Here is a 27,053-nt window from a genome sequence, read left to right as displayed (position 1 = left end):
TAATTATTTTATCGAATGAATATTAAATTTTTATTAAAAAAAAAATTAAGATTAGAGTTATTTCTGTGACAAGTTTATATTTTATCAAATAGCTAAAATATTGTCATTTCAGATATTTTAAATTATATCTACTAACTTAGGTTAGGTTATATAAATACAGATTATATTAATAATACTTCAGAGAGTTTGTGAATTTTTAATAAAATTTATTAGTTTAATAAACCTAATAATAATCATAATAATAATAATTTAATAATAAATTTAATCTACAAGGTTTCTTTTGTTACTTTCTTTATATAAGTAGATTAGAAAGGGACTAATATCAATTTTTTGCCAATCATTGCGGAGGGATTGTATTTTAAACTCTATGCGGATATTGTAAATATTTTACGACATTGTCGTCAACTTTCTTTCAAGATAGGTAATTTATAAAAAGAAAAACATACAAGTTTCATAACAGAATGTTAAGCTTATGATCTGAACCAGGTTAAGTGAAGCGTATCATAATTTACTTTATTTTATAAATTAAATATATAATAATATAATTCAAATACGATAACCAATTAATGAAATTTCTTTACCATTGTTAATTAAACGAGTATATTAAGTAATATAATATTTTATCCCGACGTGCTTAACTCTTTACATCGCATTTTAACTATGTAGTGTAAGCCCGAAAGATAAAATCCAATAAAACAAGCCTCCCAACATCGAGTACGTGATCAATCGCTTCAAACCTCTTACCAATCAGTTTTTTTTTTGTTATTTTCACTTGTAAAAAAAGCGTAAAATTTTGCATTTTATACATCGTAGGAGTTTTAAAACGTTGGAAATATCATCTTCATCTTATATTCAAACGTTTATTTTAATTCGATTTTTTTTTAATCCACAGAAGAAATATTGGAGATTTTTAAGTAGTTTCTTTAATCAAAAATATTATTTAGTTTTCTTTTATTTAACCCTATTTTTCATTAATTATGATTTACGAATAAGGAACGAAATTAAAAGAGAGGTTTAATCATAAGCATTTTACAGCGTAAAAAATATCGATTAAGCCGCTATTCAGGACGTTTAAATATTATTAATTGTGTTTGTCGAAATTATGCGAGTGAAAAGTTATTTCAAAGAGAGGGAAGTAATCTTAAAAACTTCTGGATTTACTGTGTAAAATTTGCTCGCTAAGAAATTTTATAAAGAAGGGTGTTAAGATATTTTGTGTGACGATGTGTGGTGATGTGTTGTTGCTAATGAGAAATATTTTTGGCAGGGAAGTGGAGTTTCGTAGAAAGGAGACCAGAAAGATTATAAAGAAACGGGGCTTATCATATATACTAGGTTTTTAATATCACGTAAAGCTACGACGATGCTTGGGCCGATTCAAAATATCAGTTTAGTAAGTTGAATTGTATATTAAAAACATAAGCTTTGTTTAACAATAAAGGTACTTAGATATAATTTTTAATGAAACGTATTATTTAAATTTAATTTACAACTGGATTCACAACTGGTAGAAGAGTGTTGAATTCATTTAGGAAAGTTATAAGGGTTTAGGTACGGAATGCTTGATAAATTATTAATGTGAACGTTTCACTGATTATCTTGAGAAAAACAAAAGAATTGAAAGTTAGCAGTTTAAAAAATGTATATATCTTTTTTGTATTATAGCGACTAAAAAACTTCTTATGTACTTCCAGAAAAATTAAACGATAGAACAAACTAGACTATAGGAATTATTATAGTCCTGCTCCCGGAGGGTGCAGAGATCGCCCCCATTCAAAGAGCAAGAAATGAGCCGCTGTCACTCTTTACAAAGGAGGACCTTAGGAGGGTGCTGGCTCGGACTCCCACTGATAAGGCTCCAGGACCCGATCGCCTTCCTAACGCGATCCTAAAAGCAACAACTGGAGCAAACATGGGTATACGAGGTGCGACAATAAAGTAATGAGGCTGATGTGAAAAAAAAAAAGTTGCTTACCGTTTTAGTCATGTTTAGTGTTGTCTCCTTCAAAGTAGTTCCCCTCTGATTGCACACACTTATTCCAGCGCTTCTGCCATTGATAGTAACATTTATGGAACTCATCTTCTGTAATATCCTCCAAGACCCTCGTCACAGCTTTTTGGACATCTTGTGTTGTTTGAAAATGGTGTCCCTTGACCGCCATTTTGACTCTTGGAAATAGAAAAAAGTCGCACGGAGCGATATCTGGTGAATAAGGTGGCTGTGGTAGTACTGAAATTTGTTTTGAGGTTAAAAATTGCTGTACTGACAGAGCAGTATGGGATGGCGCATTATCGTGATGCAGAATCCAATTATCAGCAATGTTGGCACGGACACGAAGAACTCGTTTACGAAGTCTTTCTAAAATTTCTTTGTAGAAATACTGGTTAACTGTTTGTCCAGGAGGCACCCACTCTTTATGAACAATTCCCTTGGAATCGAAGAAGCACACAAGCATGCATTTCACTTTTGACTTTGACATGCGAGCTTTTTTTGGTCTGGGTGATCCCTTTGAGCACCATTGCGAACTTTGGCGTTTTGTCTCTGGATCGTATTGAAAAAACCAACCTTCATCACCAGCGATAATACGGCTCAACAAATCTGGATTGATTTCCGTTTGCTCTAACAGATCGGCTGCCACATTTTTTCGTGTTTCTCGTTGTTGTTGTGTGAGATTTTTGGGAACCATTTTTGCACAAATCTTTCTCATACCAAGATCTTCAGTTAATATTAGACGAACCGTTTATCGATTGATGCTGTGTTCTTCTCCAATAATTTTCACGGATAATCTTCGATCAGATCGTACGATTTCACGCACCCTGGTCAAGTTGACATCTGTCCGTGAGGTTGATGGTCGTCCACTGCGGTATTCATCTTCAACATTCGTTCTGCCTTCACTAAAAATTTTATGCCACCGAAAAACTTGAGCTCTTGACATAACCTCCTCTCCAAAAGCCTTCTGAAGCTTACCATAAGCTGTCGTCGCGTTTTCGCCCAATTTAACGCAAAAAGAAATGGCATACTGTTGCGCAATATTTTGCGGTTTCATTTCTGTGATGAGAGACACAAACACATGTTCATTTATTACAGCACAACTCACGACTGAGCAGTTGCATCAATGTGCCGCTTGGACTAGAAGTAGCTTATAGACCAAGGTCAAAGATGGTGTGCCTACGCAAGCTGCAGGGTTGCCACATCTTGCAAAGAAAAATCAGCCTCATTACTTTATTGTCGCACCTCCTATTCCTTGACATGTTTAATCGGTGTCTCGACGAAAGCACCTTCCCATCGCTCTGAAAGAGACAGCGACTCGTCCTCCTTCCCAAACACAGGAAAAATCTTGAGAACCTCTGCTCCTACAGACCTTTATGTTCGCTAGATACGCTAAGGAAAGGTCTGAGGACAGGCTGCCTGCGGAGCTCCTGGAGGGTCCCGGGCCACTGGGATCGTTCCGGAATTATGAAGTAGGCAGCACTCCCGGTGATGACATCTCCAATGATGGCAGCCGTAGGTACTCATACCTCTTGATGAGAAAGCCGCTCCTTTCACAAAGTAATGCCTTGCGGCAGTTCCGGGAAGGAGAATGGCGGGGTGGTGGTTTAGTCGGTATGCACAGGCACACATACCTACTAAGTAACATCAAGCAGAACCTGCTGTGAGTCCGACACGCTCTATCGGAGTGTTCGTAATAGGATTCTTTACCTCCAAAAAAAAAAAAACGACTAGCAGTTATGACAGATTTGTGAATTAATATATTTGAATTTTAGCACGAGATTAAATTTCGTTTGATAGAGTACAGTATGGTGGTTTCTGTCAACCGTCACTATTATATACTACACTATTTGAGCTGTTAGGCTGAATATCGTAGGATTATAATTCGCGTATAGGTCCTACCGTTCAATATCTGGCGATATTCTAAGTACTTTATTATGGTATGCTCCGACTGATCTAAAGGTTCTCTTAATATTTATTATCAAGAGTGACAGGACGGTACAATGTAGTAGTTTCTAAAGCCACAGAACAAAGAATCATGGAAAAAAAAAACGGTACATTGCTGTTATTAGCTTACAGATCGTTTTATTTTGGAATTTTGCCCAGAGATTACCTAAAGGATACGTGGCCATGAATCATATTGATATACATGTCAACTGTCATTGAAAGTTTAGTCATTGGTCGTAAAGATGAGTACTGATGGCAGTATTTCGTCGAAGTTATTCAGGGATCAAGAGGTTATCTATTTCGGTTTGTCCGCGTGTGGAGGATATGTGGATAATGTTGTATTTAAATACATCTATAGGAACGTATGCGACTAGAAACATTATTTATTATTAATGAAACTTTTGAAAATTTTCAAAATCAAGTTTTGAAGCCGAGGTAATTCTTTGTGAATATAAGGTTGAAACTAGCATTTTTGTAATATTTGTTCAGTTCTGTAATCAGACGGAGTATTTAATCAGGGGGAAAAGTTGGGGATAAGTTTAATTATCACGAAATAATTTATTTTTTACTCTATTGTTACCGGTATCAACTAGAAATCCCGTTGTTGCCCTCAGTGGATCCAGGATCGAATCGTAAGGGTATGGGTATGGGGGGGATACTTATCCCCCTACTAATCGCAGAGCCCCCGGATATAGATCCCTCGCTGCTGGGGCTTTCTAATTATCGCGCGGGTATTTAATTATTTAATGGCGGTTATATATTTATTTTTATTCTTAAAATGGATGAAGTTGGAAATTGCAATCCGGTCCTGGTAGATCGGGTTTTAAATGTTATTTTTACTTAGGTTATTCCTTGGAAGAATAGCAAGATATCTGCGTCTTTCTCCCGGCGCAATTCCCCTTCAGTTCACCCATCGAAGGACTTTCGGTGCTAGTGCTTTTAGGTCTAGCAGGAATGCGCCTGATATGACTATAGTTTTTTGACGAAGCGAAATTTTACATTCTGAACGTACCATCTGACTTGGAGTCTTCCGTTTATTTCAATCGGTGTTATGCCCGTGCATCATCTACAAAATAAAAAAGAGGAATTAGAAACCCTGATAGCTAGGCTCCCGGTCTGGTTTAGGTAATCCGATTTCTCGTGGTCCTCCTAATCACGGTGCATCATAGTGTAACGTGGCGTTTCTGAGGAACCACGTGATCCAAATATCGATCGTAACGCGACGGTTTAGACGACCTCCAGCTTTTTCTAGGGTGCGGAGCACAACAACGCCCTCATGCCGGGTTGGCGTATGTTAGAATCGGTAGCAAGTATAAACGGTAGATTAGTATTTTCGTCGCCATTAGATTGGGGTTTGCGTGGTTAAGCACTGGGTGTAGGGAGGCTCTGGCTGCCTTTGCCCTCTGGGTCTCATAATTTATATGCTCCCCTATGGTAAGCCGTCTATCCAGGATCACTCCCAGGTACTTAACTTTCGTTGCAAAGGGAATTTTCTCCCCTAATATTTTCAGTTGCTTGGCTGGAGCGCCTCGCTTTTATGTGAACAACACGACCACAAATTTCTCTCTGTTGATCCTGATTGATCCGTGGCTTGATCTATCAAGCCTCAGATCCACTACATCCAGCTGCGTTGGAGTATCGCTACCGCGTATTCCACGTTCTGGGACTGGCAATAAAATGCCGCATTATCGGCATACAGGACTGCGTTGACCCCCTCTGAGCGTGACATATCGTTTGTATATGCCGCATACAGAAAGGGCGAAACATTGCCCTCTAGGGACTCAGGCGGTTATAACTTTGATGGTGGATACCCCCATCCCCCCCCCCACACACACACACACACACACACACACACACACAACGGTGAATCGTCTCCCCAGAAGATACGATTTCACCAATTTGACACGACGACCTGGAAATGTCGACTGAGTTAGTTTAAATAGTAAGCTGTTATGCTAGACTTTGACGCGCAGGCCTTGGCTAAATCCAGAAAAACGACCGCGGTTATCGCCTTCATGCATAGACCGTTAAGAATGCTGTCTACCAGCCGCTTCAACTTGAGAGTCGTCGAATTGCCCCTTGAAACCCGATTTGATCAGGCCGGATCTCTGGCCACAGGTACCGTCGGAGCCGTTCAAGAAAAACCCTCTCGAACAACTTCGATAGCACTGGAAGCACCGAAGTCGGTCTGTAGTTTCGGGAGAAAAGCCAAATTTTCCCTAGTTTTGATAAGCAAACGACCTTTCCCGTTTTCCAGAAAGCTGGAAATTACTCTACGTATATGATTACTATAATTGCCGGAGGTACATTCCAGTATGCTCGGGCTTTGATCCCATCTATCCACGGGGATTTATCAGGTTTTGTGGCTTTAATAGCCGCGGTTATTTCCTCCTCAGGGATTCGGGGAGAACTGGCCTTCCAAAGCAGTCGCAAATACTTCCGTCCGGTCGGACACAGAGTAGGCTAAAAGGCCTCTCTGACCACGCATGGGATGATTTTTGTTCTTTATCATTTATAAAAATGAATTTCAGTTATATAGTCGGTTAAGGGGCGAGGATCTATCTACAACTAGCCTACTTGGCTGCACTGTGCAAAGAAAAGCACATCCCGGATGAAAGATCAATGGCCAATAAGTTAGGTACGGGTGAAGCTGTCTCCTACGATGGACGTTCTCCCACCTCCCTAGTTATAGATAGAAGAATAAATAACCTTCGTGCTCAATTTTATTTACTTCATCCTGTTCAAACTGTTGAACCTATTTTCTTTTTTTTTAATTTTAATAAATCCGAAAACCTCGATTCGAGTATTTAAAGAAAGAGCATTAAATAATGGATAAAATATTTTCTTATTAACGGAAAATAATTTTACATGTTTTATGGAAATCAAATAAATAAAATTTTATTATAAAAAAAAAACCAGGGATATATTCGTCCTAAACCGAGAACTGGATTCTTCAAGCAAGGGCGTTAAGCTGTTTAGTATTTTAAGCCAGTAAACTCATATTTTATGATAAACAATTAATTATAGATAAAATTAGCTCCTTTTCGATCAACTACTGAGATATATATGAGCTAACGCTGGCTAACTTCTTAACAATCGGGTGAGTATTTCACAAATTATCATATTTACTGAACACAGTTACTGATTTCAGTATTGTACTTTCTTAGATCACAAAGACTTCCTACTTAAATTAAAATTTGTAATAATATAATAAGTTATAATAAACGTCTGTGATATTATGGATATATATTTAGATATGTGCGGAATACCGAGATATTTTACTGTACATCTCTTTTCCGGTCTGTACACTTAACTTTTTATTTCGAGTTGGAATCCTAAAAATAAATCTTTACTGTTATTGAATAAAATATCATCCGATTTAAAATTGTTTTTCTTTTAGTTTATTTGTTTAATAATAAAATTGTAAGAACATTTCAAATAGACCGATACGATTTACAATAGATTAAAAAGTACCTCAGAGAGTTGTAGCATTGATTTGATACACGCTTAAATTGTATTTACGTTTCGACCTTAAAGTTAAGTGTCTGTACCTAAATTACATTCTATGTAAATGCCGACGTCTTAAGGGAAGATTTTAAAAAGATATTTCATTATTTTTATAGAGTACTTATAGCAAAATGTACCCCTATTTTTCTTTTATTATTATTATATTTTTTATTGAAATTTCTTTTATTTATACTATACTTTTTAAAGCTATTACTTAAATTAAAATTTTAAGTATTCTATATGGAAAATGTAATTCCATGTACTGCACGTTTAACGGTCTACAGCACTTTATTCCTTTTAATGCTGCCTTTTCATAACAGGTTCAAAATGAAATAAAAAGTGTAAAATGTAGCTTTAGAGAATATAAGTATTTATATTTTGCTTTTTAAACTCTAGTAGTTTTTAAAGGCTAGTTTGATTAAGGATTTTATTATCCTGACATCACAGAATACTAATGTAAAAATAATTGGCTTATAAAATATTGTTACTTTTAAAGATATAAATTGCAGTTTTGAAAAATTATTATTCGTATCAGGGTAACACTGTAATCTTACAAAAATTTTTCTGGAAATAAGTAGGACTAGTTAATAAAAATCATTTTTTTTTTTTAAATAAATAAGTAAAAATAACAAAATAAAGATTTAATGTATGCTTTCGTAACATTATAAAACAAGGTAAAATTTGTCTCTTAACTACCAACACAAAATTATTTATAAATAATGTTGTTATTAATAATAATAAAACAGACCTTTTTCTTTTTTTTTTATCTTAAAAATTACTGAACCGATATGAAAAGTTCTTTTTCTCTTCCTGATTTCATCTCCTTGACTCACCTTTTGATAATATAAAAAACAACTCATAAATAAGAAGGGTCTTTTAATCTGGTTTTGGTTTTAATAAATTAAAGTTTGAATATTTTATGTATTAACATAGAAAAATTTGATAGTCGTTACGTTACTTTTAGAAAAGTAAACTTATAAAAACTCTATAAACACATTACTGATTTTACGAGCTCTGTGTTTTTGGTAAACGAAGTAAAAAGATTTTAATTATAATTTCTGAACGTACAATGATTCTTCTTTATAGTAATCTTCTGTATAGTGATTAGAAAAAGAAAACTTATCCTATAATTAGCCATTCGCCCATATTTTTTAATTAGACTACACGCATGCAGTAAAATAAGAAATAAAAACGCTTTTGTAAATTATTTACCATCTGAATTACCTGGTCTTCCTCCTTAATTTCTTACCAGGAAGGAAACCCTTTGTCAAAATTAAATAAAATTAAGATAATGTTTTGTATGACTTATTTCAAATAGTAACAATAATAATAATAATAATAATAAATTAGTATTATTATTATTATTTACATACATTTTTTTCCACAGAAATTTTAATTAATAAAATTCGTCCTCGGCGAGTAAATAACAGAAAACTTGTAAAACGAAGGATTCTCATTTGAAATACCAATAAAAAAATTATAAAAGCTATTAAAAATTCTGTTTACTTCAATTTTGTTTGCTTGAAGTAACACTAGTGAAAAAAAAAAAAAAAAAAAACATGAAAGAATATCTGTTTCAGATGTTATTTTCATTAGTTAAAGGTTTTTATCAAAATGCATCGATTTGGAAAGTTTACATCAAACGTGAAACGGTTTAGTTTTCTTGTCTTCAGTGACACGTTCTATTACTACATCTTTTAAGTGCGGACATTACTAAGCTTTTTAAAGTTTTGCTAATTAAAATCAATTCATTGTTGATATAGGTTTGTTACAATACTAATATTAAAATTACAATATATTGTAATTGTTTTGTTGATATAGGTTTTGCCTTTCATATGTAATCGTGCACAAATAGAAAAATAAATATATGACGTGATAACGGGCTCAGATGGAAACTATTAGTGTTTTTTTTTTTAACTTTTTATGAAACGAAAAGACAACATGAAAATAAATATATTCTTGATAGAATACAAAGAAAAGTTTAATAATATACACAGGATACAAACACTACTGTCTGCGAAAATTTCATCATTCGCCCATCGATGAAAATTATGAAACAATAACTTTTCTAATAATTGTAAAATATCTACAGAATGGATAAATAGATTTAGACAAATTCAAAACTAAAAGAAACTTTTCGTTATTTTCGTTCTTTCATTCTGGAAAGCTATGAGCGATCTGTAACAGAGCACAACTTAGAGAATTAAAATATCGTTACGCATAAACACGCTGTAAAATACAACATATTCTTCAACCGGTTAGAGTTTTCTTGAAAAGCTTTCGCTTAAATATTTTTCAAAGAAATAGAAAAAGGTTTTTATTTTTAGAAAAATACTTGAAAATGTTTGCCTCATTAAAAATATGTTTTTTAGTTCCTTGTACGAAGTAAAGGAAGTATTGTAATCGCGAAAAATTTCGGTTTTCAACGGTAAGATTTCCATTCAACGATTTGAACGGAGATATTCATTTTGACCATCCCTGGATTCATTTTGACTAGTTTTGGGGTGTCGTCTGTACTTACGTACGTATGTATAACTCAAAAACGATTAGCCGTAGAATGGTGAAATTGTGTATTTAGGACTGTTGTAATATCTAGTTGTGCACCTCCCTTTTTGATTACAATCGACATTTAGAATAATTGAATGTTTTATTGGTAATAACCATGCATATTATATCTGATTATTTATTATTAATTGAAAATTATAATTTAGAATCGTATTATTTTTGAATTTCCTTAGCAAAATCTTCTAAAAATTGTATATTTATTTAAAAAAATAATTTTATTTAATTATTTGACAGAATAATAAAATACAATGTTATGGTGGTACAAACTGTACATTTTTGAATTGTATTCAATAAAGTGATTGATGAGAATTATCTTATTAATTACCACAGATATTTGAGTTCAAATAATTTTTTTTTAAATATTTGTATTTACTAGAAAAATTATTTTCATTTATAAGAATGATTTGTATATTATTAATTTGAAAATACTTACCTATCCTTCAAATTTCTATTTCTATTTAATAAAAATGTAAGTATCTTTCAAATGACATCTTTTTCTTTTTGTTATGAGGAAGACTTACATTTATTTATAGAGTAATAAAGGGATTTTTACTCTATCCTAATATTTCAGGTAAGATTGTTGAATTAATAATTGTATAAAACGTTTGATGTTAATAAAAACTAATATTTTAGCAATCGTGTAACTGTCCACTTTATTAAAGAATTGAAGGATGGTATCTTACTTTACAATAAATAAGTTTAAATGAAGTGAAATAAAAAATGTAATAATTTAATAGGCGTAAAAGGAACTCATGTGGTGTTCACATCAGAATTTTTTCTTAAAATGAAAACAGTGGGGTTGATTTAACGTTAAATCATTGATTTATCTAACAGTATCATCTACCTACAGAAATGTTGAAATAGTAAATCTCCGATATATCAGGAAGATTTATCTAAATTTGTTGAATTATATATCAAAATGATATTTTGTCTGTTTCCAAATTTTCTTTCGGAAACACTAAAGACTGCCTCTTAAGGAACGCGGTTTAATCAGATACGTTTTTAGAATATTGCTAAACGAAATATTTTAAAAACTCTCGGTTAAATAAATTAAGCTGACCATTAAAGTCCAATAAATGCATTAATAAAAGAATAATTTGGATCAGTTCAACAGTTTCTGAATTTTAATCGAGTCGGTTATTATGCATGAACACACGGATATTCCGATTTATATGGAGAGATAAATTAATATAATTTTTACTTTCAGTAGTCCGTAATTTGAATATATTTTTGAAATTTTTTATTTAGGAAGTTTCTCGTAATAAAGATGCGTTTCATTAATTATTAAAATTTTAATTTATCTTTACCGATCTGGCTGAATTGAAATCTCATAAATAATAAGTTATGTGTTATTTAAAAGATTTACCTGGGGTTTCTGTAAACGTTTGATTATAAAATTTAAGATTATTTTTCTCATGTAGATTGGATATATCACGTATTCTTAACATAATTTTTTTTTACATGTTAAAACGCTTTGGTTAGAATTGTTGTAAACCCTTATGAAATTTTGGAAATTAATTCTAGAATTTGATTATCGACAGATAACTTTCTCGTACTATTACTTTAAGTTCAATAATTTTTAGCATATTCAAAAGAACTAGTTTATTTTACTATAAAGTAAATTTTGAATTCGCTAAAAATAGTAAAATAAATAGATAAAATCACTAAATTAATGTTACAAAAAAAATATAATTACTTTAGACTTATATCAGCGGCTGCGAAACCCCGTTTTTAAATCATAATTAGTGACTCAGATTTAAAAAAATATTTTTTAGCAAAAGTCAATTAGACCGGAAGTATTTGAAGACAGTACAATAAAAGAAAGTGGGAAAAACAATTTTGGTTTCTTTATTCTTATTTCTAAATTTGATAATATACCCTGTATATCACCAAACAAAAAAAAAAAAATAAGAAAAAAACAATATTATTAACTCTTTTAAATCCCATAAATCTTATTAAAAAATTTGATGAGTTAAATAAATAGTGTACAGGATCTAAATAAAATGAATCTTTTTCATAAAATAAATAAATATTTTCCTAAATAAAAGAAGTTTTATGGTTTTAACTTTTTTTTTTTACCTGCGTAAAGTAATTACCTTTAATCTTTTTGCAGGAATCTTTGGAAATTCTACGTTTACTAATATTAGCAGACAACGTTCTATTAAAAATTGTTTAGTATTAATGAAGCATAAATTGAAATACAAATTCTGAAAAAAGTATAAGTAGTAGTTGAAAATAAACACCTGCCTTTCATAGTGGTTTATATATATATGCACCACTATGTGGTGTATATATTCTGTGCAATGATCATCTGTCTAAAATGAATAATTTTATTAATCACAGCAGCGATGTTAATGTAGATAGGATCAACCGTACATAATAAAACTGTTGTTTTACATAATGATTTTATCATTACACTATATGTAATTCAATTTTTAATTATAAATTTTTAAACGATTCTATAGAGAACTTTTAAAATGATAAATTCACCAAATATACTCCAAGCTTTTTTTTTATTTGGTGAATAATACTGTTTCGGGATTAGAACCATAACATTCTGAATAAAAGGCCATACGGACGCAAACAGTCGACCGCGAAGGTCGGCTTTATGTATTTTACTTTATTATTATAATATTCTAGGAGAATTTTATTACTAAAAATTACGTATTTAATATTAATTGAATTACCAGGAAATCTTTCTGGGTACCGGTTATTTTCTATTACCCAGAAGGAAATCCAGTCAAAATTAAAAAGAAAAATTTCTTATAAAAATTGTTTCAAATTGTATCTATATTAAGTCAATTCTTCCTAAGAGTTTTTATTAAAATATCCCCATTTACAACAATTACAAAACTAACAGTTTCAGCCAGAGGGGAATAGAAGATTAGTCTGAAATTAAAAAAAAAAAACAAATTTACGAATTTTAAAAATCTTGCTAATTTTTGTTATTATCAACTGAAATATTTTGCTAAAATTAATATTCATCCTCAGTGAAAAAAAAAAAAAAAAAAAAAAAAAAAACATTTTTCTGGCGAAAGTAAGCGTAAAAAATAAATAAATTTCTTTAAAATTAAATTTTGTTAGTTTTTCTCGAAATGTTTTCTAAAATTCGTACTAAGAGTTTAGATCAGAAAAAAGGAGTTAGTGAAAATGTGAAACTAACTTTTTTTGTTAATATAAAGTTGTTGAAAATTCTGAGTTTTATTCCTTGTCTCGCAATTTTATTTCTGGTTAAGTGCATCGTAAGTGACTAAATGTTAAGAAAACACCGATTCTTTAACAAGTGAAGAAAGGCGATATTCCTTTTTTGACATTCTAAGGTGGGTACCTAACATTTCATTCAGGATTAACTAATAATTAATTTTGTAAATTTCATTAAAATCGGTACGGATATTCTTGTTTGTGTCAGGACAAACAAACAAAATCGAGAAAACGGGGAACGTTTTCTTCAGCTTTGTATGGAACATCAAAAGCAAAACTTTATTTATTACCTTATGTTGTTTAATTTTCTCCTTAAAAATTGAACCGAAAGAGATTTATTTAAATCGAATTGGGATCCATTATTCCGGGTAGGTAAAATTGCATTGTGATATTAATTTTATAATTTTACCGATTAATTTTAGATTATCTACAGCATAATAAAGATTTGAGATCTCCTGTAGTTTGATTCGCGTATAGTCTTTATCGATACAGACCTCAAATTTTTATTTTTATTGTTAGATTTTAGCGGTAGATTAATATGTAATTCTCCAAATCCCCCGAGATATTTTGAACGACTTTTTTTGTAAGAACTCACGCTGAATCGGAAAATATATCCTTATATTAAGTGTATTTTGAGATTACGTATCCGGATCTGCCATTAATTACAATCCGACCATAGAACGGCAGGTGGTTGACTGTATCGAGGAACAGATACCGTTGAAATATATCTAATCTAGTTTGACCTCAATTTGTCGACATTCTTATCTTGAAGGTTAGCCTAATCTTCTGCGCTTCTCTGACACACGATAATTCAGTAAATTAGGCTTATGCTGTCAATGTTTACTAAAGTATTAATTTATACACGACAAAACCGTAGACATTACTATTAAATAGTTGTTTATAGTGTACGTGTGAAGTTTTTTATTTTACTAGTTATTTTACGTTCAGGTCGCTCTAATACTTTATTTTAATTCTTTTGTAAAATTTACGTTTATGAATAATATACTTCGATATTGCGTTCGTTTAAACTTTAACTGTCATGAAGTTTACGAAATGGCTTTGATAACATCAAAATCTATCCGCAATTTAACGATCGATCGGTGTTAAATAGAATGTAGAAAATTTTTATGGTCTGTTTGAAAGAGAGAGGATGAGCGAAAAAGAGACGAAGACAGATAAAGAGAAGATCAATGATGTAGCGAACGGTAGGAGGTACCCTTAACGTTATGTGGCCCAAATTACCTTGTGAACTTGCTAGAGCTACCGCTTGAGTTGTCTTTTTTTTAATCACACTTCTCATACTTCATCGGCCTACACGGTACAATCAGCCTACATTACCCTCATAAAAAGTAATGTAAAAGTAAGTGGTAAAATAAAAAAAAATCTATTAGTGGTTTTTATTTTGTATTTATAGTAATTTATAACGTACACATGTATGATGTAAGCAAATCTTATTCCTACCAGTTTTCTTATAAATTATTTTTCTTGTGCTTCTACCTAACCCCAAGTATTCAGTAACTGAAGTAAGTATCACTTACTTTTCAGTAACTATCACTTAAACCATATTTTTCAATTTCTCTTTAAATCATTTATCCTATCGCTGATTTTTAAACACACCTTCTCCACTTGAAGAAAGTAATGGTTTTTTTTTATATTTATTAAAAATCTATTCTTCCGCCCGTCCATCAGTTTGTAGGAATAAATACCTCCGGATCATTTTACCAAAAATAGTGATTTTATGTCGGGATGAAATAAAGGAAAAACGGAAAATATTACTTTATACTAAAACCAAAATTAACTGGATGTAGCGAAAACGAAGGTTATTTTTGCTCCAATTTGTATAAAATTTCTAAATTATTTTCTTATATTACAGCTCGACGCGTTCAAACAAATCAGCTAACTTTATTTATCTATTTAATAACCTTATAGTTGTTACGGGAGTAGTCACAATACAAGATTATATTGATAAGCCGTGACTCAACTTTTCTACATTATGTTTACTGAGCTTGTTATTATCAATTTTAAATTTAATCAGGTTGTATTATAGTTACCTATACTTCTGGCATCAAACATCTCGATCTAATATACGATTTGCTTAACATTTTTTATTCTAGTTTCCTTGAGATACTACTCTCTTTATCCTCTCTGCAAAAAATGGTTTTATAGCCTATGTTTTCTCAATAAGACGCACGTCAGATTAAAAATTGTAAAAATTTATCAATATTATTAGATTTCAAGATGGATTTGTAGACCCGGCTTTACTCGATAGGCATTTCATTTTTGAGGGGCCTCTATTTCGACGGTCGTAAAATAAGTGTTTATCGAGTAGCCACCGGAATCAGTTCTCCTCTCCTACCAGATGGAAAAGATTCGTCATCATTATCATGGATCTAGGTGTAAGATTCATCTATAGTCTAACAAACTAGGAGAAAAAGGGGATTAAGGATAAGAAAAAGGGGTACGTCGCTAGAAGGGGTTACCTGTTCTTCGAGCAACCGCAGTTCGATGTAAACAATTCTATCCAGACCCAAGTTGAAGACCTCTCTCCAAAACATCCCCGATAATTTTTTGGGAAATGGGTTATTTTTACCGGAGCAGTACATTACACATCAACGGTTTTACGTTGACAAGTTTAAATATCTGTTGAAAAAACTAATTTAGCTTTAAAAATTAAAAAAGCACTTGAGAAACAGGTACTAGAACGACCGATGTTCAGAGAAACAACCTTACTCGTCTTGAGAATGATTAATGTTTAAGAGCTATGCTACCGAAATGTAAACCATTCAGTCGGATCCCTCATTGAAGGTCTAACTCTTGTCTAAATAAAATTTTTAGTAAATCTCTGACTGCCCCTGATTTGTTTTTCGTGTAACACGAGTAAGACCCGGTTAATCGGATGTAGGGTATACCGATAATAGTTTTAAACCTTCGTTCTGGGTAAACTTCTACGCCAACAATTTTTTCACCTTTTAAAGTTTTATTTTCCATCTTCTTGCGTTTGTGGAGGGCTAAACGCACGTTTTTCAAGTGATATTTTATGAGTAACCTCTTTAACGGATTATCTTATCGTGCACGTTAATTTTCTCGCTTAGAAAAATCGAAATAAAAATTTTATAAACTGTGTTGTGACGAGTAGTAGAACATTTTTACGATTCGCGTAATTTATGTGAGAATCGGTATTTGGAATTTTATTAAGAACCAACATAAATATTAAAAAGCAGATAAAATAATAACAGTTATTATAAATTAAAATAAGATTAGAGTTTCCCCGTTCAGGTTTTTGTAATTATGATTATTATCAGCGGTTTTTGTTTCTCTTGACTAATAGGTAGATGAAAAGGGCACACAGCTGGAGCGACTACAGTTTAAAGCCTCTTTGTGAATACTTGTTCAACGGCTAGTAAATTAATAAAGATCAGCTATAGCTTTAAGGAGTAATTGTTTCGCAAATGTCCTACAAACATCATCACGGTATGAGATTTTACAACTCTGTTAATGAATTAATTTTGGTTGATTGGCTGTAGCTAGAATGTATCTATCAAATTTTTACTACAGGAATACATTGTTTTCGATCGCTTAAATAGCCTAGTACATACACAACCTTTTAGCAGATCTCCAAATAATATGTAGAAATCGCCACTGCGTCCGATCAGATTTTCTAAGGGTTGTCGAGAGGAGGGGGAACCAACTTTTCATTACTTTCTGGAGTCTTCTGAACACGATTCTGCAATGTATATATACATATGTATGTTTGTATAAGATTTTTTCTACTCTCTACCGGACGCTAATATTAACCGATTTTAATCTTAACTTGGTGGGGGTGTTATAATTCTATTGAGGATAAAGCTCTACTGATTTTCAAGCAAATCGGTTCACAGGAACAGGAGTTAAAGGCAAAACACTGGCTTTTGGGGCAAGTTATCGACGTTTTTCAAGGATTTCACGCTGTAAATTAAAAGTTCAAATGTTAGTAAACCAAAATTATACTTTTGCGAACACCACCAGGTGCGAACTGGTTTCCCAGTGGTCCCAAAACATAAAATTTGTAGCCCAAATCAGATTTTTGTGTGCTAGTTTCGCAATGATTCAATTTCAATTTTTTGAAGCCAGAATCAGATTTTTGCGAGCACCGCCAGGCGCGAGCTAGTTTCGTTATAGTACTTTAGTTTGCAATAATCCAAAATGTGATCTGGTGTGAAGGAATGGGATCGGTGTCTAAAATTCAGTTTTGAAGGTTTAATCATTTTTGGGTCAATTTGAACATTTTCTTTTTTTGTGAGCAGGGCTCTAAAACCACACAAATTACGGGTAACAAGTTAAGCAATCGATGCAGTCACAACTAAAAAACTACGTGAAAATGAGGAAGAAAAAGAATACAAATATACTACTATAAAGTATTTATTGGAACAATTCACATAACCTCGCAGTATTATAAAAGGACACATGATACTAACATAACATGAAAAAAAAAACACCGAAAGCAATGTTATTTCCAAAAATCATACAGTAGTGCAGCATTCTTCCTTTCTTAACTAAATCCGCTCTTTTGACGCATTTACTGTGACAAATATTTTTTTAATATTACTATTTATTCACTAGGCACTACATACTTGTCATTATTACTGAATAAACTTCGCTTCTCATGAGATTTATAGTTAGAAACAGACAATTATGTGTGTATTTTTCACAATCAATTCAGTGATAATCCACTTAAAAACAAGTTAGAGAGTTAAACAATATTGTCCGAGATTATTGGGTACTTTTCCTTTGCCGGATTGTTTCATTAAAAAAAAAAAAAAATTTACGATAAATTTCATAGAATATATGTATTGGTTAAATTTAAATCTGTTGTATATGTTGTAATTTATTTTTTGCTGTTTTATTTGATTGCATTTTACATTCATCTTTTTATGTTCCGTTCTCACATATTTTAAAATAAGTGCGAGCTTCCGTAATGGATTAATAACAAAATACTTTTAGTAGATTTTTTTTTTTTTTTTTGTAAATATATACTCGTATATATACTTTTTTCAGTGTGCTCTGTTTTTATTTCTATTTTGTCTGAAGAAAACTATCGTTAGAGTGGATATCGTCGAGTCGAACCTCTTAATGTCTCCTAAAATAAAAAATAGGTTCCATATTCCGAAATCAGTAGTTATAGCTTGATTTAATGACGATGTTATTGGGTAGTCTTTTTTATAAGAGTCAACTTGGTTTTTGAAGATAAGAATTTAAGTTGAAAAAAAAACTGAATTACTCCCCAGTAAATAGGAGTAGACTTTTAATAGGAGCAATTTTCTAACATATAATATGTGCGAGATAAGAAATTTGTAGTTCGATACAAAATCCTTTTAGGATTAAATAAACAAAAATACATACATTGATTAACGTTTTATAAGCTTTGTAAAGAGAATGGTTCGATTAAACTAAATTTAAAATTATTAATAAAAATTGTTGATTGTTTTAAATACATGTTTTTAGGGAGGGTTGCTGAGGTGTTAGAATAATAAATCGTTTATAAAGTTTTTTAAACATGAAATTATGTTTATTTTTCAAGGTAAACTCAGAATGTGGAAGTTGTGTATTAGATTAGCTTCGATCGATCTTTCGGTTTACGACTGAAACCAGTAGCTGCACACGAAAAAAGAAATAACACCGCTGGGAATTAACACCACGCGTCGTCACTGATCCAGGTCTCTTGCAGAACCATAAAAATAATATTCTGCCTATACTTCTTGCGTACTCGGCGTCGTAACAATCTTCAACCCGTTAGAATTATCGTTTTATTACTTTACTTACACTGATCGCGTTCTATCTTTACCGATGAGTATGAAACTTCGTAACTAAACTCGTAATAGTGTTAATAAATAATTGTATTTTATTTTCCGATCACTTTTATATTTACCGATAAAATTAAATTACTGAAAGATGTCTTTAAAATTGAAAAAAAAATTAAAGAAACCTTTTCTGATTATTTTTTAAACTCGAATTTACCGTATGAAAGATTTTTACACTCGGAAAAATGTTTACCGTGAAATTTATCTTGTGAAACTCACAAAAAAAAAATTGTCGATTAACTGACCTTAACCGATTAACCGACTTTTTTATTTTCTCGCCTAATTTTGGCGTAGACGGACGGTTTTGAAATGATCGGTCAATTTGTAGAGTAACATCAATTTCAATGAGGAATTGTTTATATTCCTATATAAGGAAACTGTCATGTTCATTTTGTTATGCTAAATAAAAAAATAATTTAGTAAATATAGTAGCGATTACCACGAACGGAATGGATATATATTTGAAATAAACAAACCTAATCGCTACACTAACCGTAACAAAACGGAAATTATCTAACGATCTCGTTTGTATTCTAACGAACGTAGATTACGCAGACACTATTGAACTGCTATTTATAAAACAAGGCGCTGGAAGATTATTTTGTTCTCGAAATTTACGTAACTACATCGACCGTGAACGGGATGAAATATTTAATCATATTTCTATTTACAGGTATCAATTACCGGGATAGAAATAGTCTTATTATTCATTATTACATTAATTTTCTTACCAAGCTTATCAGAACAAACATATACTTTTAATTTTTTTAAATAATTTTTTACTGATAGAGAGTTATTACTTCAAAATGGCCGATAACTAGAATAATATTCGTCGAAAAACGACCCAATTAGACGAGGGGAATTAGAAAAGATTATTTATAAAGCTGTCAATCGGGAACATTTTTAAATTATTTCGTGTACATTTCAATTGGGATAAATCGAGTTAACATAAAAACTAGTAAAATAAAAAACGAAAATTTATTTCAGTTTTTTTAAGATAAATTTACAGAAATTAAATAAAATTGAATTTCATTTATGAAATAAATACTTTTCATTTTTTTTTTTTTTTTTTTTTACCTTTATTATTCAAGTTTCAAACTCATCGGCAATTTTGTCATAGTTTTCTTTTACTTCACCGACTGTATTCTAAAAAAAATCGAACATATTATTTCACTTTCAACATAATTTATGAGGTGAATTTTATCATCTAGTGATAAGAATAAACAGTTATGCGGTTACAGTTTAATAATTTCAGCGTTATTTTTAATCGATTAACCTTGTAAAATTGCAATGTTTGTGTTTGTTATTGATGTCTATAACATGTTAAAGTGTTAAAACGTACACGCAAACGTATTTCAATCATACGCATATGCGTGTGACTCAAACGTAAAAATGATATACATTTATTAAAGGACTTACTTTATCCATTCTGGATTAGAAAAGAAGTAATTTTTTATCTTTACGGAAAACCTATTTAAACTATTGAAGCGATCAGTAAACCTTTTAATGATTTTTGTTATATATTTGAGCCGATATGTCTGTATAATTCGTGTTTCCATTGTATTTCATTTTAACTTCGTCAGAGGTTTTAGATTTACTTCAGCAAGGAGGAGTGCTATTCCAGAGAACAAAAATGACAATCAATAAATCAATCTTGCCTTCTCTTTTCCGCTCTTCTTCATCGTATCACCTCATACATACACACTCGAGAGCTCGCACGCACGTCTCTCTTTTCATTATATTTCTGTATTTTTTTTAACCTTCTATTTTCTTCATACAGATACAGTCCGATACACCATTCTGTTTGTACAAAAATAATTTGTAAAGGTGAATATCGTTTTTATATCGGTCAAGATAGCAAAAGATAATTTTGTTTAAATAAATAAAATAATAAAAAATATTGTAAATGACAAAAAAAAAATATTATTTTAGTTAATTATTGTTATTAAAGTATAAAATCACTTATCTAATTTGTAAAACCGAATCTAACTATAAAATTGTTAAAATTTTAATCTATAATTGATAAATACCTTAATCAGATCGGTATCATAACAATAAATTTTGTAGATTACGACAAGAAGGACGGTATGCTTTTCCATAGATAATAAAACGGGATTAGTTCAAGTTTTTTTTTTTGAAAATCAAGAGAAACTGTAAAAGTTGTTTTCCTAGCGGCATTATAAGTAAAAAAAATTAAAAAATGAGTAGTTGCAATAAATATTAATATTTTAAAATAGTTACTGAATTAAATTATAGTGATGTAGCGATGAAAATATTATAAATAAATAAAATCATTATTTTCAAGGAGTTATTGCTGAATATTTCAGTACTAGTTAAAAGAACTATGTAAAAATTCAGAGTTCTTCTGTAGCAATTATTTTAAAATTCAAAGTATTTAACAACGACAGTAATGATTTGTAACGACAAAGTAATGTTGTTTCTGTAAAAGAAAACTTTTTAATCTAATTTTAAATAAATCGGGCAGAAGATCTTTTAAATTAAGTAACTTATTAAAAAGTAAATATACAAATTAAGTCGTAATGAGATCCTTTATTGTTAGCCGAGATAATATATATGTAATTCGAAAGCAATCGTATTAACTGTTTTGATGCTAGTAAGTATTATTATTATTATAATATTGTGGTAAATTTACCGTATTGAAATTAAATCTGTAATACTAGTTTTAGGCATGAAATCAGTTTTTATCATATAAGAAATTATCTATTTGATTATCTATTTTTAATTTATTTCACAGAACATCAAATTACGGTGGTCTATTACTCTTAAGATTAGAATCTGTCGAAATATATGGCAGAGTTATCTCATAAATAACGTAACACGCTTTCAGCGAGAAGGTTCATACAAAACCTCTAGTTGAAAGCTGAGAGGGTGACATAAAAGGTATAGAATCAAATAGATCGGTTTAGATAGTTTTGTATAAAATAAATATAATACATGTTTTCTATGTATCTGGTAAATATATTCTCGTGTACAGTTCTAGGAAAATTTGGTAATTTTAGTCTGCAATTTAAAGTATATAAAATAAAAAAGAGTGATTTTTTAAAAAAAAGTATTTTATGGGTCTTGAAATCTCCAAAAATTGAACTTATTTCAAAAGGGTCAGTTTAATTAAAAAAATAGTTTTGGGTGATCTGAAACCTCCCTTGGGTACTTCAGGATCGTCTGTGTGCGTATACCGACTCGTACAGCAATTATTTTTGATCAGATTTGTTATTTTTAACGGATTTCTGTAGTATGAACTTAGCACGCACCATTATGAAATACTACCTTCCGATATTTTCAAATTTAGATGGTATGAAGTGCTTTGAATTAAAATAATCATTTTTTTGGAAGAATCTGCAGTAATTACTAAAAAACTGTACATTTTTATAAATCGAATGAACTGTATCGTTGAATTTAAAATTTAGCTTCTCAAGAAATATAAAGATATAATCTTTAAAAATTATATTTTCTTAAAAATTATTCGTAGGTTCTAAAAATCCGTTCCGATGACTAGTGCAGTACAACAGGGCTTTACCTTACCGTTCCTTGAATCGATTACAAATCTATAAAATCTGTAATACCTTAACGCTTACACACGTGTAAATTTTCAAATAGTTTACTGTTTTACATACGTATTACCGATCTGTCACCGTTATTGCTATTCAGCCAGAAAGAAAAAACTCCATACGTAACTATTTTTAATACTTTTGAATAGACTGGTATTTTATACAGGATATCGATTTCTTTATCTACTCCGACGAATAAATTTAATGAATTTCTCCTCAGTTATTCAGATCGAAAGTATAATAAATACATAATGCAAAATTGCCCACAGTTTTCCGTCCATAACCAATATACACATATTGGTCATTTATTTATTACCTTTTTTAGTGGAAGCGAGCGACAGCGTTAAGTGCAAAATTGAAATTTATTGAAAAGACTTAAAATTAAGCAAACAGTAATCGAAAAATACCTTGATGTTATGCATACAGAATAATATAACACTATTTATTTAATTTAACAAACAGTAAAAAATAAATGTCAATAAAGTTTTACGGGATAATATTTATAATAATCAAATAAGTACAATGTATTATGCGGTAGTTAAAATAATGCGGGCATATATTTTACAATATCCATATGCAAAATATAGTATTTAAAAACTTATAATAATAATAATAATAGCATTTTTTATCAATAAACATATTAAAATTTTAATTGGAAATGAAGAAAACGCTCAAAGACCGTATACTATAAAAGACTATTCTAAAATCTATTAAATAACGGTCATACCTACAATACAAAATAAAAACTTCTGAATATATATATTCAGAAGATGGAGTCCTTATATATATATATATATATATATATATATATATATATATATATATATATATATACTACTAATAATGGGAATAGTATTCCGAATTTTATTGCAGTTAAAAAAAAAAAAAAAAAAAAACTATATTTCGGCTTCTGTTCGGCGCTCAAAACTCTATAAAAATGGCTTAGATATTATTACAGACATTAATTTTGAGTGTAGTGATTATAATTCAATGGAAATAAAGGTTCTAGGAAAAAGAGATTGAGAAAGAACGAAAGGGAGGTGGATAATTTATATTTATAAAAGTTTAGCGAGAAAAGGACTTAACATAAGATGAAATAATGGAATCTTTATAGTTACATCGGTGGAACTAGTAATCAAAATTATTTGTACCTCAAAATTCTAATAATATTTTTTTTTTAATTTCCTTAATATTTTGAAGGGGAATTTTTTCATTTATTACATTACGGTTAAAAATAATAATAACAAACGGATAAATAAAAAATTATATCTATGTAATTACGTGAAAATTATTTTTGTATACTATATTTAAAAAACGGTTTAGCTGACAACTTCATATTTAATATTATTATTTTGGGTAAATATAATAGAAATTAAAATAAAATTATACCCCTGATGTATAAGTGGATAAACATCGGTATTTGTAACAACTAAAACTGCGGGTCTGAAAGAAATCTGGTAAAAAGTAAACGCATAATGATAATGATAATTTTCTCTTTTTTTGTAATAGTATCATCGAGTGTTATTATATTACACATAATATATAAATTGTTTACGTTTAATTTCCAGTTAAATAAGGACGAGTAATAATAGCCATCGGAAGATAACCTTAATATACTGTAAGCTAAACAATATGAATTCCGGTGTAAACACGAACTGCATTTTACAGATTTATGTGATTAATAATGTGGAAGCCTATAATAATTCTTAACTAAAAAGTTAGGGCAGATTACAATGCTTAATTACCCATGTAAACCGTTTTTTATTTGCGTTGTGATATTTAGTTTTTTTTTGTTCTGATTATATATTTTTTTACCTGTAATTTAATAATATATGTATCGAATGAATTTAAACATCTTATTATTATTTCACTCATATTGTAATTTAACAATTTATTTTCTGTATATGTAGTCTGTTATGTATGCTGTACACTTGAAAAAAGAGGTATGGAAACGTGCGGTGTAAAAATGTCGAAGAAATATATCTCTGTTTATTTATTGCTAATTGTACAGTGCAAGTAGTAGATCGTAAAAAAATGTATGACAGTATTTGGACATCTAATCTTATTTTTTAATTTCGTGCATCTTCATTTTATCAATAACATACAATGCTGTATATAGGTTTATAATCAGTTAAATTTAACTTTTTAAATTAATATAAACGCAGACACTGTTTTTCCCTCCCAATTTTTATTTAAATAAAGCCGAATTAGCGCTTCGTTCGGGGTGATATTTAAAATTTTGTCGTTCGGATTTTAATATTTGATATTTATGGAATACGGAATAGATGCGTTAAATTAATTTTCGTTCGGTACTTCTCAGACAAGCTACGATTAATAATTCACTTTATTATAGATTATTGTTGTCGCATTCCTACCTGGTCGTGTGACCGATGAGAACGACGACGATGCGGCCGGTGACGAAGGAGGAGGGTCCGGTGTCACGGACGCAGAGACTGCTGGCAACGGATAAACAGGATCGCAGCATTCCCGTTCAGGAAATTCGCTGGCGATGACTACACCCACAAGTCCCACACTCAGCCACAAGTTCACGGCGAACCTCATTAGGGGATAATTTTTAAAAGCCATGCAAACTCTCCCATCTCAGACGGTGAGAGGATGTCGGCCGGGTCCGGAGCTGCTGTACCAATGCCTCGTCGTTCGCGTACTTCCGTAGTGTTCTGCCACTGATAATAACCCGATGACCCGCAAAATGCTAGTAAGTCGATCGTTATTTTCCCGTGAGCGCCGAGCCGACCTGCGCGTGCGCGTCGTACCTCTACGTTCCGCGAAGTCCACTGAGTTTACTAGACCACCTGGTTTGTGTCGTGCACACCTGCACTCCTCCTAACACTCCCTGTCGATCTCCCGCACTCGCAACCACCAATCGCACTACAATACGCTGCACGTTTACGCTAAACCTATTACGACCCCCGAAAACACATTCATCATTACTTCGACGATGAACTTCACCTTCTGTATTCCGACCGAAAACGATTAACTAAATAGGGGTCGAGATAATAAACGCAACGTTAATAGTCGGTATAATTATTATACGACTATTACTCTAAGATTAACCGTCTTAAAATGTTGTGCGTGTACTTCCGAGAGTCAATATATGTTCTGGCCGGACACGATCAATATTTGCTTGGGCAGCGACTGCCGTTGGAGAAACCGCCGAACAAAAATAATAACAAACGCCGTACTAATCTTTTGATCTCAAAATTATTATTATCGTTATTAAATTTTCCGATCGTATTAACAATTTTAAACGTTACTCTTTTGATCGTGAAATTTTTAAAACAGTATAAACGAAATTTACTATTATAATTATTTTAAGATAGAAGTTTTTTTCTTTTTTGTTAGTCGTAAATTAATTTAATTTTGTTTTATAGACGTAAGGGTGCTTTTATCGAATGGGATTTGTTATGATCTCGCTGTCTTAAAAAAAAAATATATAAAAATAAACACCGATAAATGTTTATGAGATTTATGTATATACAAGGGAGCGCATATCTTTATGCGTAGTCGGTGCGCAAACGAAATGCGCATTCACAAGGTTGAGACGTAGATAGAGTGGGAAATGCGTAACTGCAGTTGTATGTGTACGTGTAACGCATGTGTGCGTGCGTGCACCGTACTGTGTGTATGAGTGCGCATGCCTACTGTCAATTATAATACAGTATGAATATATATTTAACATTTTTTTTTTTGTTATTAAATTGTAAAACTAAACTTAACCCGACGTTAAAATAATTTTTTCTATATTTTTATAATCCTAATGTATTTTTTTTTTTAGTTCAGCAAAATTCAACGTTATTTACATTTTTAAAACTTTTTTATATTTATACTAGCATCCCTGTCGCGGCTTCGCCCGCGCTATATGTTACTTGCGTTTCCCGTTGCGATCAGGGGATGTTTAGCCAATCAGAGCTCTGCCTCCTGGACCAAGGAGGCAGAACTCATTAAACTCATCCTTGAGTTTAATGAGTTCATTAAACTTATCCTTGTGAGAATAATAATGATAAATAAAAATTAAACCCTGTTCAATTTATAAAAACTCTCAGTGAAAAGTACACTTTTCATAAATAAATTTATAAAAACTATTGGTGGTGAGAAAGAGGGTGGAACCTAGCTTGAGACAAGCTACAAAATCTCTCAGGAAGGCCATTGATAGATCTAAATGAGAAACGTGGTTGGATTTATGTGATAAGCTAAACGAAAACCCATTTCGTCATGGTAGGTTTGCGAGGGGTTTGCCCAGACTCCCCATGGCTCAACTGGTGGAGGTTCTACGAGATCTGTTTCCAAAGGACGGAAATTGGAGGCGACGCAGATGATCGCGGAGGAGATTCCTCGTTTTACGGTGGAGGAGCTGGAATACGCCGTGTGTAAACTCAGGCCACACAAAAGCCCGTGACCTGATGGGGCCACGGCCGA

At 31.4% G+C, this 27,053-nt stretch overlaps 1 protein-coding gene across 1 annotated transcript in view; it reads right to left on the bottom strand.

The window, feature by feature from the left end:
• Positions 1–25,271, bottom strand: part of LOC142322676 (uncharacterized) — a 239,772-nt gene extending 214,501 nt beyond the window's left edge. The window contains exon 1 of the mRNA XM_075361754.1: positions 24,992–25,271. Within this exon, the coding sequence (XP_075217869.1) occupies positions 24,992–25,202 (211 nt within the window). The 5' untranslated portion in view covers positions 25,203–25,271. The remainder of the gene's footprint in view (positions 1–24,991) is intronic.
• Positions 25,272–27,053: the final 1,782 nt, after the last annotated feature.

This window comes from Lycorma delicatula, chromosome 4 (genome assembly GCF_047948215.1).
Source record: "Lycorma delicatula isolate Av1 chromosome 4, ASM4794821v1, whole genome shotgun sequence".
Lineage (NCBI taxonomy): Eukaryota > Metazoa > Arthropoda > Insecta > Hemiptera > Fulgoridae > Lycorma > Lycorma delicatula.
This window is presented reverse-complemented; position numbering and strand designations above follow the sequence as displayed.